Raw genomic sequence first — 11,705 nt, 5'->3', positions numbered from 1 at the left:
TATTCGGTCCAGCCTTCATCAAACCTTCCATCCTCCTATCACACATCAGGCGCCACCGTATCCTCCTATTCCTAACCAAGTTCATCATTCATCCAGCCTATTACCCAAGTTGGATTTCCCTAAATTTGACGACGAGAACCCTCGTTTGTGGCGCACCCGTTGTGAAAATTATTTCTCCATGTACTCGGTTGAGCCTGCTATACGTGTGCGCATCGTGACTATGCAGATGGTTGATGCCGCAGCATTATGGCTGCAGTCCATAGGGCCTCAATTAGCGAATGTTTCTTGGGAACAGTTTTGTGATATGGTGCGTGATCGCTTTGATAGGGATCAGCATGAACTCCTTGTCTCCCGGCTCGCCAAGACAAGTATCTGAAGAAGCCCCGGTGCGCAGGCCCGTTCGGGAGAGGAGCCCAACCCGTTCACCGCCGGCCTAGACTGGCTGTAATAGGCGCTAGTACTTAAGAGGGAGGAGTAGCAAAGAGCGGGTCACGAACCCTGTAACAAAAATCTGAATTGCCATTCTAAGCACTCATCGTTATGCATTCGTAGTGTTACTCTGCCTATCTTCTGTTTTGTTGCTGTTCCTTTCTTTCTTCCCCAATCAATTGCTAACACATAGATGGACGACCTGCCAGCATCACGACAAACATTCCCCGTCATCCGGCGGCTAGCTCGACGCTCCCCGAGAAAACCATCGCGAAAAAAAGTACTCCTTAGCTAAAAATATTAATATTTATGGTATATAATTGATATTATTGAAAAGATCTTTAAATCTAGTTTTTTATTAAATTTATTTAGAGATAAAAATATTGTACATATTTTTTATAAATCAAATTAAATTTGTGACACTAAAAAAACAACGTATAATTTGGGATAGGGAGTAGCTAGCTCGGATCTTGTCCAAGCAGCTCTGCACTGAACAGTGCAACGGATCTCAAAATGGCTGCGAAGCTTGCGCTCCTCCTCGCCGTGTCCCTCCTCCTCTCCTCCGCCGCGGACGGGTGCGGCACCAGCTGCCCGCCGCCGGCGACCCCGACCCCAACGACGCCGCAGCCTCCGTCCGACGGGGGTGGGGGTGGTAACAGCTCCGGCAGCTGCCCGATCGACGCGCTGAAGCTTGAGGTATGCGCGAACGTGCTGAACCTGCTGAGGCTTAACATCGGCGTGCCCGAGGACGAGCAGTGCTGCCCGCTGCTGCAGGGGCTCGTCGATCTCGACGCCACCGTCTGCCTCTGCCTCGCCATCAGGGCAACGTCCTCAGCATCGTGCTCGACGTCCGCGTCGACCTCACGCTCCTCCTCAGCCTCAACTACTGCCACAAGGACCGCGTCGACAGCTTCACCTGCCCGGCCAATTGAACGTACGTACGTGTGCATGCAAGCGTGAATGATGTCAATATATGTGTCATGTACGGAGTACATGTACGTATATTTCTACAGCTGGAACTTCTATATATGTATGTACTCCGGCCGCGTGTACGTACTAGCTCGCGTCGTCCCCGAGTTTCTGCACTCATGCAGAGTCGATCTATTGTGTTTCTGTGTGTACTGTCATGTCAAACGGTTCAGCTCATGCCTGGTTGTGTAGGCTCGTGCGTTGCATTATAGGCCGTACGCCGTAACGTCTCAACGATGTATATGTATTATTTGCTATTAAATAAAATCTTGTCTCGAATTTGTGCGTGTGTCGGGTGTAATATAAACCTGGATTTAGGTATATCGATAAGGGCGTCCGTCTTATGACTCCCGTCTAGACATAACTCATCCTCGTCCACTCATCCATGTACCTCGCCTGTCCGCTCTACGCAGGGCACCCCCGCTCGCGCGGGGCGGACTTCGCTCGCTCTCGCTAGTGCGCCACCCCTGCTCGTGGGACGGACTCCAACTATGCCGCTCGCGGGCGCCGCCCCCGCTCAAGGGATGTCCGCTCGTCGGCGCCGCTCCCACCCCCGCCACCCCCGCTAACGGCTCGTGGGACGGACTCCGCCGCCGCCGTCCCCGCACGCGTCCTCCGCCCACGCCGCATGCCTCCCCCGCCTGGACTCGCACCTCCCGTCGTGGTCGCGCTCCATCCGCCTGCCGCGGCCGCTGTCGAGGTCCGTGCCGCCGACGAGCTCCGCACCGACGACCTCCGCGTACTCTGGCGAGCTCCACAACGGTGAGCTCCATTCGTCCAAGCAGCAAGGTGACATTGCGCTGAAAGCGCATGTTGCAAGCGTATGTTTATAAGCGTTTCAGTTTTTCAGACGTATGTTTCAAGAGTTTTGTATGGATGTTGCAAAAGTAGATCGGGATGTTACATATGTTGCGATGGTTGTACACTTATGTTGCAAACGTCTATTCCCAATGTTTCATCTTTTTTCAGACGTATGTTGCAAGTGTGCTTATGTGAATGTTGCATATGTTTCACACAAATATTGCAAGTGTTTTATCTAGATGTTGTGTATGTGTTGCAATGGTTTTTTCAAGTGTTCATATGTTTTTATGTGTTTCAGATGCATGTTTGAAATGTTTCATCTGTCTTCTAACGTATGTTGCAAGTGTTGTATCTAGATATTTCAAAAGTAGATCGGATATTGCATCTCCCTCCTCGCCTTCTGCTACCTTGCCTTGGTGTCTCGTCCTCTGCTTCTGCTGCCTTGCATCTTTCTCAGATTGGGGAGGGGGCGCGCCGGGGGCCGGCGAAGGGGTGGGCCGGGGGATGGCGGCGCCACGAGCGCACGCTCCCCCTTCTGTTATGTGGGCAGGTAGCACTTCAGTTCACTTTTTCTATTACGCGGGGATGCTTAGATGGGATGCTCTCGTTGGTGGGCCTGGATTGGGAGCTGAGCCACGGTTCGGTTGGCTGGAACCGGGAGCTGCGTCCAGATGCGCTGCTAGCGCCAGACATCCGAACGCTAGCGCCTCTGTAGGTATATAAGTAATTGTCACGCTCTTGCTATGCTGGAGGTGACAAGAACCGAGGATCTTGTACAAGTTGGTAGAAATTGAAAGGTGGAAGGAAGAATTTAGAAGTTCAATACAACATGAGGTTTGAGTGAGATTCATTATCCAATGCAATTCATGCCTCCCTTCCGCAGCATCGATACTGCCTCACAATTTGGATTGAACTCGTACACGGCCCAAGGCCCGGCATGCTCCCTTCTATTTGAGGGAATGAGGGGATGCTTTGAGGAATCGAGGGATTGAGAAAGGGGATTGATGGAGCAATTTTTCACCCTATTCCCCTACATGATAATTTTTAGGAAAAGAAGATTGCTTTTCTCAATCTAGTTATCTAGTGGAGTTTCTCTTATTATTAGTGATCGTAAGATATATAGTTATATATATAACATGTATCTATCTCTTCTGTAACAAACTATAAATGGAGTCATCATCACTCTCTTTTGTAAAAATAAAAATGAAACCGCCAAGGAAAATGTAGTTTCCTTGGCTAGAGACTAGACCTTCAAGAAAATGCGCATATTCTTGACTGTTGAACCAAATTGTCAAGGTAATTGCTCATTTCCTTGATTACTGGTCCAAATCATCAAGGTAACTCCATGTTTCCTTGAGTGTTATTACAAACCGTCAAGATAATTGCTCATTTCTTTGGGTGCTATTTGAAATCACCAAGGTAATTCGTATTTCTTTAGGTGTAATTGGAAACCGCCAAAGAAGTTCTCGGAGTTGAAGTTCAAACTTTTTTAATTTTCCAAATGGCCTCAGATGGACCTAAACCAAAGTTATAGTAATCGACGAGATCTAAAACTTTTTAGTTCAATTTTTTTATATTTAAAATTGTTTAGGATCTCAAATATATATTTATTACAAAATTCAATAAAAAGCGGATACAAAAGAATAAAAAAATAATTCACTCAGTCACAAGTTACTTCAAGGTGTAGTGTTGTCATACCCCGAACTAGCTCTCCAGTGAGTGTTGTCATAGCCGTGGCCTAACAGCCCAGACGCTGCCTTCGACGAGGACACACCCAAGTGGGGGGGCTCCGACGTCTTGAGAGGAGCGGATCCCTAGCCGATGACGGGGTTTGGCGAAGCTGAAGTAAGACTTGAATTCCTCGAGTTGTTGGCGTAGCGAGTTGACGCAGTCACTGAGATCAACGACCTTGTTGTCGACCTGCGGGCGCCAACGCTCGAAATCGTCCTTTGCCATCTTGAGATCCTAGACGAAGACATCGACCAAAGTCTGTTCGGCTGATCCACTCTCTCCTTGTTTCAGCTTATTCTCTCTCATAGAACACTATTGAATCATCCGAAATCAGCTGAAAACGTATCAGCCGAACAGGCTGAATTTTTGTTAATTCGACGATTCCCTTCAGAGATTCCCTTGGACTAATCGTCGGGAGCTTGGTGAAGATGAGGGTGAATTGCTCCTCAACCGATACCGTGACAGGAACAATGGGCATGGTGGACACACTAGTGCATCGTACACACGGTACACACTAGTCTAGCGTTAGCGCTAAAGCTAATTAAGGTGCCCGCACCGATCAACCGGACAGGTGGCACCGGATCGGACCATCTGTAACTGAGCTGTGCCGTGATTTAACCGTCATCGGGTCCTGCATGATACACACGTTCAGGGCACCGCAGAATTCAACGCTTGCATTGAGAGTACATGCATGACCTTTCCAGCCATGAATCACCATGGCACCGCCGGAGTAACGCAGCATTCCAAAAGACCAAAACCACCTCCTCCCTGTCCCTGACCCCCTTCCATCCCTCTACCATCCCTGACATCATGCCATGCAAGATCAAACAAACTGGTTGTTACTTGTATCGATCACCCGTGATCCGTGAAACGTATAGCGCGTAGCCGCGTACCCCTCCCCTCCCCTATAAATACTACCTCCAGTACCCGTGGCAGCTAGAGCATGCACTCGTACGATACATAGATACACTCCCTGCCTATAACATCATATCGATCGGACACGCGCAACACAGGCATAGCCAAACCAACTGGAAGCCTGCAGGCCATGGCGGTGCCACGCAGAAACGGAAGTGGCGCGACGGCACTGGCCGCCGTTCTGGCGCTAGGCCACTTCCTCCTCCTCGCCACCCACACAGACGCCTGCGGTTCATCATCGTGCCCGAAGCCGACGCCGGCGCCGGCGCCGTGCTCCCCGCCGACCCCGAAAGCGCGGGGCGACGGGGCCAGGTGCCCAGTGAACGCGCTGAAGCTGGGCGCGTGCGCGAGCGTGCTAGGCGGGCTGGTGAGCCTGGAGCTCGGCCAGCAGCAGCGCCCGGCGGCGTCGTCCAGTTCGTCCACGCAGCCGTGCTGCCAGCTCCTGGGCGGGCTTGCCGACCTGGACGCGGCCGTGTGCCTGTGCACTGCGCTGCGGGCCAACGTGCTGGGCATCGTGCAGCTGAGCGCCCACGTTGACCTCAGCGTCCTCGTCAACCACTGCGGCAAGAAGCTCCCCCAGGGCTTCCAGTGCGCCCGAGCTAATTAATTAAGACGAATCCACACGCCGCCGACCGCGGTGCCCGAGCTTCCTGATGTACTAGTTTGCTAGCAGTAGAATAACGTCTGTGTTAATTAGGTACTAAGGTTAATTAAATTGTCTGTGTTAATTTGTAGTGCTAGGTCGGTCGTTTAAGGCTATGTGTAGGAAGTCGTGTTGAGTCATGCATGTTTCGCTAATCTGTTTGAAATTGCATTGTGATGACTAATCGGTCAGGCATCTGAATCCAAAGCTTGTTCAGAATAATCAGATGCATTCTGAGTTATTTGTGCTGGTGACATGCATCGTCGCAAGTTTGTCAACCGACAACTACACGAGCGAAACATCAGCCATGCGACGTCACGCGGCTGAAAAACTGAAATAATTCGTGCCTCTTGGCGCCTCGTAAGCCGATTCTGTTTGTTAGTGCACAGTCCATAAATACAGCAAAAAAAAAAAATCAGTGCAAATGTTTGCTGCCAGAATGTTTCAGGATACACCCGAATGTTTGCTGCCAGATTATTGCTACAAAACAGGTTCAGAGTGGTGCATAACGTTTCAGGATACAGATGAACAAAGAAAATCTGGCACCGGATTGTTAATACTCGAATCCGTAGCATCAGGAATAGTTGCTCAGAGCTGGTTGCATTATTCTAGGGCAAACCCATGCTTTCACAATATTCAGCAAATCACATAACGGTAGTTTACAACAAGGCAATCACAACAAAAAACAACCATGCTAAACAAGTTTTCCCTGCTTTTCTCTGATGCAAGGAGATATAGAGCTAAATTTATCAAAATGCCTTGTCAAACAGATAATAATAATCTAAAATGGTCTGTCACCAAGTTCAGCTCTCAAGTTGTCGTACGGATAGACTTTGGGAGTCTGCAAGAAACAATTGGACACGTTTAGGTTAGCTCATTCAACAAAACATGTCAAGAACAGATACTGATTCACAAATAACATGACTTCTGAATAAAATTCAGAAATCATAGGACATAAACATTATTTTTACATATTGTGAAACAGGAACGCCATTGTACAGAAGGCCCTTTTGCGGAAGAGAGTAAATAATACATTGTGGGTACTTCCTGATTTCCCTATAAATATTGTAGAGTGCAAGTGTACAACTACTCTGCCTAATCAAAGCTCTTTGAGAAAACTCATTCTGTACAACATTTCTAAGATTAACCACTACCCAGTGTTTGTAGACATTACATACCAAAGAAAACAAGCTTACATAAAGTTTAGTTCTCACATTCATGTGGTGTAGCCATCATTAGTTATTTAAATATTGATTCTATTTAAATCTAGTGTGACCAGTGGCACATTTAGTTTGCCACTTCCTGTCTGGACTTCCATTTTGGGTCTGATGCACTTGCTTCCCCTTTCCTGTCTCCCTACTTTGTTAGCATGCGTACTGCATCTCTTTTTTTCTTCCATGTCGCATATGTGACACTCATTGCTGACTGAGCCCCAAGCCAATGGCTGGGACCCAACTAACATAAATAATTACGTAGGCTAGATAACTAATCCAGTTTCCAATATTCGCAGCAAAGGGACTTTTGTGAACCTTCCATGCAGTTACAGAATCAGAAAAAAAGTAAAGTGAGGAGGTAATTTCAGTTAGCATCTATACTTACTATTGTCACTATGTGCTTGCAGATTAAATAATCAGGAAGTTTTATGAGGATTTAATCTACATAAAACACGCCAGAAAGGAAACCTACAACTAACTCTCAGTGCAGCTCATAGACATGTACAAAAAATTGTTCCCTCATTTTGATAGCATGTCAATATTATATACAACTAGACTACCATGTCATGGGATTCGTGCACTGTTAAGAAAAAAACATTTAGAATCAGAATTTGATATGGGCATTGGTATCAAGCAGACATTTTCAGGGTTGAAAGGTACAACACTGATCATCCTCAAGTTACAACAGTGTTTTCTTAGACGACTCTACTCAAACCAAACCACTGATACGATGCATCTGATGGAAAATCCCACAGCTTCTAGTGCATACACATAAATAGGACTCGATCATAGTTAATTCACAATTCCCTCCACCAATCAATGTAGGCCGTATTTTTCTAGGATAAAGCCTTCAAACATAGATTTTTTTTTTAACTTTTAGTTTCTCTTGCAATATATTCTCAATTGCTACAAAATAAACATCATCATAAAATTCCTCTGAATACGGATCTATCCAATATAGCTTTTGTCACTATAAACACATACTCCCTACATTCCAAGTTATAGTACACTTTAGCTCTGTCTTAAGTCAAATGTTGCTAACTTTGACCAAGTATTTAGAAAAATATATGAACATATATAAGATCAAAGAAATCATCTATCAAAATATATTTCATGGAGAATCTAAAGAAACTAATTCCATGTTGTAGATGTTGGTGCATTTTCTATAAACTGGTCAAAGTTTGTCATGGGCAGTCAGCTAGGCCTTATAGCCAGATCCAAAGTATGAGAGGCCCATTAGAGTTAGGTTTAGATATAAGATTAGCCACTTTTCTTAGGAGTCAAGTAAATCTCTATATAGAGAAGGGAGTTGTATTGATTGGGATTAAGCGAGAAATCGCCAGAAGAGATCCTCATCTACCCCAGGCCACCGTCACCGGCATGCCTGATCTCAAGTGTTCGGTTCAACATCCATTCACCGCACCACCCACAGTCCCCTAATGTTCCGCATGCCCCTCTTCTAACCAGGGGCGTGACAATTGGTATCAGCTTGCCAGGGATCCTTTCCCATGGCCTCTGCTACTGGTGACCAATCAACATCGTTGGAGAATTTGTGCACCAATGCGTCGGCTGGATGTGCAACGATCTAATCAATCATTGAGGAACTGAAGATGAAAATGGAGCGTGGATTCGTGGTGAGGCGTCAAGTGCGGGCAGCAGCCACCAGATGTCATCTCCTTGGATCAGCTTGCATGTGATGAGGCCCTAGTTGCTCTCAGTCCGGACCGTGCGTGATTCCATGGCCGATCAAGCACCGCACAGCAGCAGCAGCCAGTAGCATACGGCCCTGTCTGGTTCTGCTTATAATCGGATTCTGGGTGGGAAAAAAAAAGCAAGTCCCACCAAAAGCCTCGATTATTTCTGCTTTTTCTGATCGTTGCTTAAGAACTTTGCACTAGCACAACCCAGAACTGAGAATCAAAAAACCCCAACGGTACGGAGATTATAAGCCGAAACAAATAGGGCCTACATGACATTTCCATAGACTGGTTCATCTGCAACGTCATCCCTGATGCTTCTGCTATGGCCCTGGCGCAAGATGTGGCATGTGCAGCGATGCTAGTAGAAGGCTGCCATGCAAACACATGTTTGTGCAATGGAATCCACAAGCTCGTGTGTTTTCCCTGGTAACCAGGAGGGGTGATTGCTGCATGCGCTCTCTCTTGTGAGATGTTTCCACTAACAGATCTGTGCATATATGGTCAATTTCAGCGGATAAGGCGGCTACAATCTCTTTACTGGGATCCGCAAGTTGAGCAATCTGGAGTACATCCTCAACTTGGAGTCCATCTGCACTATGCGCATGGAGGAACATGTGATCTCCTGTGCAATACTACTCCTGAAGGGCATGATTGTGACATCATGGTTGGTTTGCTTCCATGGGATCCAGGCATGCAACATTGGCCTGCAAATAGGAATTGGAATCTTGCACTGGATGTGCAGGTTGCGGCCAGTTGGCAGTCAGAAAGGGCAGATGCCGCAACAAATAAAGATAGTTCCTCATTTATTGTTAGTAGCGAATAAGACACTAAGCCAAGATGTAAAAGGCTTTTTAGGTGATAGGTTTGTGTCGGGTCAAGTCTAAGTCGTCACGGCCAGAACCGCAGTATGAGAGGCCCATTAGGGCTAGGATTAGATATAAGATTAACCACTTCTTTTAGGAGTCAATTAAATCTCTCTATATAGAGAGAGAGTTGTTGTGTTAATTGGAATCGAGGAATTACCAGGAGAGATCCTCATCTACCCCGGGACTTGAACTATAATTTACAATGGAAGGAGTACTCCCTCAAGTCAATAATACTTGTCAAACTTGACTTTGCACGGACTTTGATGCATACCTTTGGCCACTAATTTTATCTAGAATATATTCTCAAAATCCTTCAAATTTATAAGATTTTGCAAAAAAGAGAAAGCGAATACAAATCTACACATATAACCCTCATGTTTCCAAACTCAATAATTTAAAAGTTATTGATGTTTTTAGTTCAACTAATTTTTTGTCATTGCAAAATTTGATTTATTCAATGCCTAACATTGATGGACAGAGGGAGTATTAGCCATCAAGTAACAGTTCAAGTTGAAATTTGGGAATACAGATCAAGTTATTTTGGAGTATATCTCCTCAAAACAAGTTATCTTGATGGTCAGTCAGAAGAAATTCAAAAACAAGTATCCACGGCCTCACCTGGCTGTTAACTTATGGGATAACCATAGCCATAGAACTGAACGCCTTAGATTATTAACCTTAATATGCTACCATCAACAGTTCCTCCCATAAACATTTGAGTGCCAAATAAAACTTCAAGAATCAATTCCAAATTGCTAAAAAGTGAGCCACAAACGAAACTTACAATTTTAAGCTATTTGATTTGATTGATGCATTGAGATGTGAAAGTATTACTTAATAGTACTGTTCACCTAAACCTAAACGGTCGTTTAGCCGATTTAAACACCATGAAAACGCTACACTGTGGAACGCTATTTCCGTTTAATTGGCGGTTGAACCCATTTAATTGGCCATTTAGCCCGAATAAAAGCTAAACAGTAGGTGCCCGACTGTTTACAATTTAATGTTTAGGAAAATAATGCTTAAAAGTTTAAGACATGGATAAGTGCCCGTATTAAATTAATTTTGCTGAAACATCAAGCAATGTGCTCATCTTTATGAATAAAACAAGATTCTCTACAGATACTTAAGGCATGGTTGCATGGATAAGCTTTGCTCACAGTGAATCTGTTACCTCAATTCCATCAACCCATTTCCCAGTTTCTTTTCCTACAAAATGCTAGATTACCGTAGGTGGAGTAATATCTATAGGCATGCAAAATCACAGATATCTTCTATGAGGGTCCAGATTTTCAACATTTGAAAGCAATATTATCATTTTGTCTCAAAGGAACTTTAACTAATAATATCTTCTAGTAACTTAACAATAACCCAAGGAGGCAGGTTTTTAAAATATCATAGTAGAAACATAGTTACCTTAGGTGGAGTGATATCTATAGCACAACAAACACTGGAAGATGGAAATGCAACGAGAGAAACAGCAATTAGCAATGTGCACTCACATATGGTATCTTGGAGGCCTTGTCGTTCACAGCAGCAGCCACACCGAGGGCAGCGAAGAACCCCAGCCCTCCGCACAGCCACGCCAACGCCTCATACTATCCATCAGCAAATACAGAACCAATCATACAGCCAAATCAAACCAATCCAGACGCCTATGATGCTGCGCTGCACAACGTATTTGATCACTGATCAGGTCCATACTACCTTGCCGATGTGCGGGGCGAGGCGGTCAATGCAAGGTTCCGGGAAGGGCGTGCCGTTATCCCACACCAGCTCGTCGTTCACGGGCAGCTGCGACCCAAACAAAAAATTCCCCAGATCCAATCGATTTGAGACGGAAATTCACTGGGCGGGGATGAGGAGAGTACAAGCTAGGGTTGGATTTGGATTTGGACTCGGGGTGCGGGAGACTTACGGGCTTATCGGGGACGATGTGGCGGCCGACGGGGAGGCCCATGCCGGCGCGGTGCCGGAGGGCGGAGGCCGCAGCGCGTGCGCCGCCGCCGCCCAGGATGCGGGATCCCGCCGCGGTTAGCCTCCCGGCCATCTCTCGCTCGCTCGCTCACTCTCCGATCTGTGCGAGTCGTCGGTCGTGTAGTTGGTGCGGCTGCGCGGCTCGTCGGCGGCGGTGGAGACAGAAGCAAGCTGAGTGGCCTTTGTTCGGGGCCTCGTGTGCTGTGTATCCAGTGGGGAAAACTGGTACTTCGGCCTTGTGGACTCCACTGGGTCAGAATACGTTTGCTGGGCCACACTTCACTGGGCTTTGCATTGTGGGAAATAACGATCACTGGGCTTCACAACACTGTCACTGAAAAATTCTATACTACTAGGTTCGTGCCCGTGCGATGTTACAGGACAGCTAAATTTTTGTACTAAAAATAAACGGATCGCACGATAAGATAACAATACTGTGAAATTAAATACCGACATTAAA

General features: G+C 46.2%; 2 protein-coding genes and 1 pseudogene across 2 annotated transcripts; 2 read left to right on the top strand and 1 right to left on the bottom strand.

Annotated features, from left to right (window-relative positions):
* The first annotated feature begins 942 nt into the window (after positions 1 to 942).
* LOC136536882 (cortical cell-delineating protein-like) lies at positions 943 to 1,361 on the top strand (annotated as a pseudogene).
* Positions 1,362 to 4,897: 3,536 nt separating this feature from the next.
* Positions 4,898 to 5,672, top strand: LOC136539382 (putative lipid-binding protein AIR1). Its single transcript, XM_066531336.1, has one exon. It carries the CDS (start codon positions 4,976 to 4,978, stop codon positions 5,450 to 5,452), a length of 477 nt encoding a protein of 158 aa, XP_066387433.1. The 5' UTR covers positions 4,898 to 4,975; the 3' UTR covers positions 5,453 to 5,672.
* Positions 5,673 to 6,062: 390 nt separating this feature from the next.
* Positions 6,063 to 11,456, bottom strand: LOC136539381 (NADH dehydrogenase [ubiquinone] 1 beta subcomplex subunit 8, mitochondrial-like). The gene is made up of 4 exons (XM_066531335.1): positions 11,187 to 11,456; positions 10,976 to 11,062; positions 10,771 to 10,866; positions 6,063 to 6,329 (listed from the first exon to the last, which is right to left on the bottom strand). The coding sequence occupies exons 1-4, from the start codon at positions 11,316 to 11,318 to the stop codon at positions 6,270 to 6,272; spliced, it is 375 nt and encodes a 124-aa protein (XP_066387432.1). The 5' UTR covers positions 11,319 to 11,456; the 3' UTR covers positions 6,063 to 6,269.
* Between the last annotated feature and the right edge of the window lie 249 nt (positions 11,457 to 11,705).

Source organism: Miscanthus floridulus, chromosome 2 (assembly GCF_019320115.1).
Source record: "Miscanthus floridulus cultivar M001 chromosome 2, ASM1932011v1, whole genome shotgun sequence".
Lineage (NCBI taxonomy): Eukaryota > Viridiplantae > Streptophyta > Magnoliopsida > Poales > Poaceae > Miscanthus > Miscanthus floridulus.
This window is presented reverse-complemented; position numbering and strand designations above follow the sequence as displayed.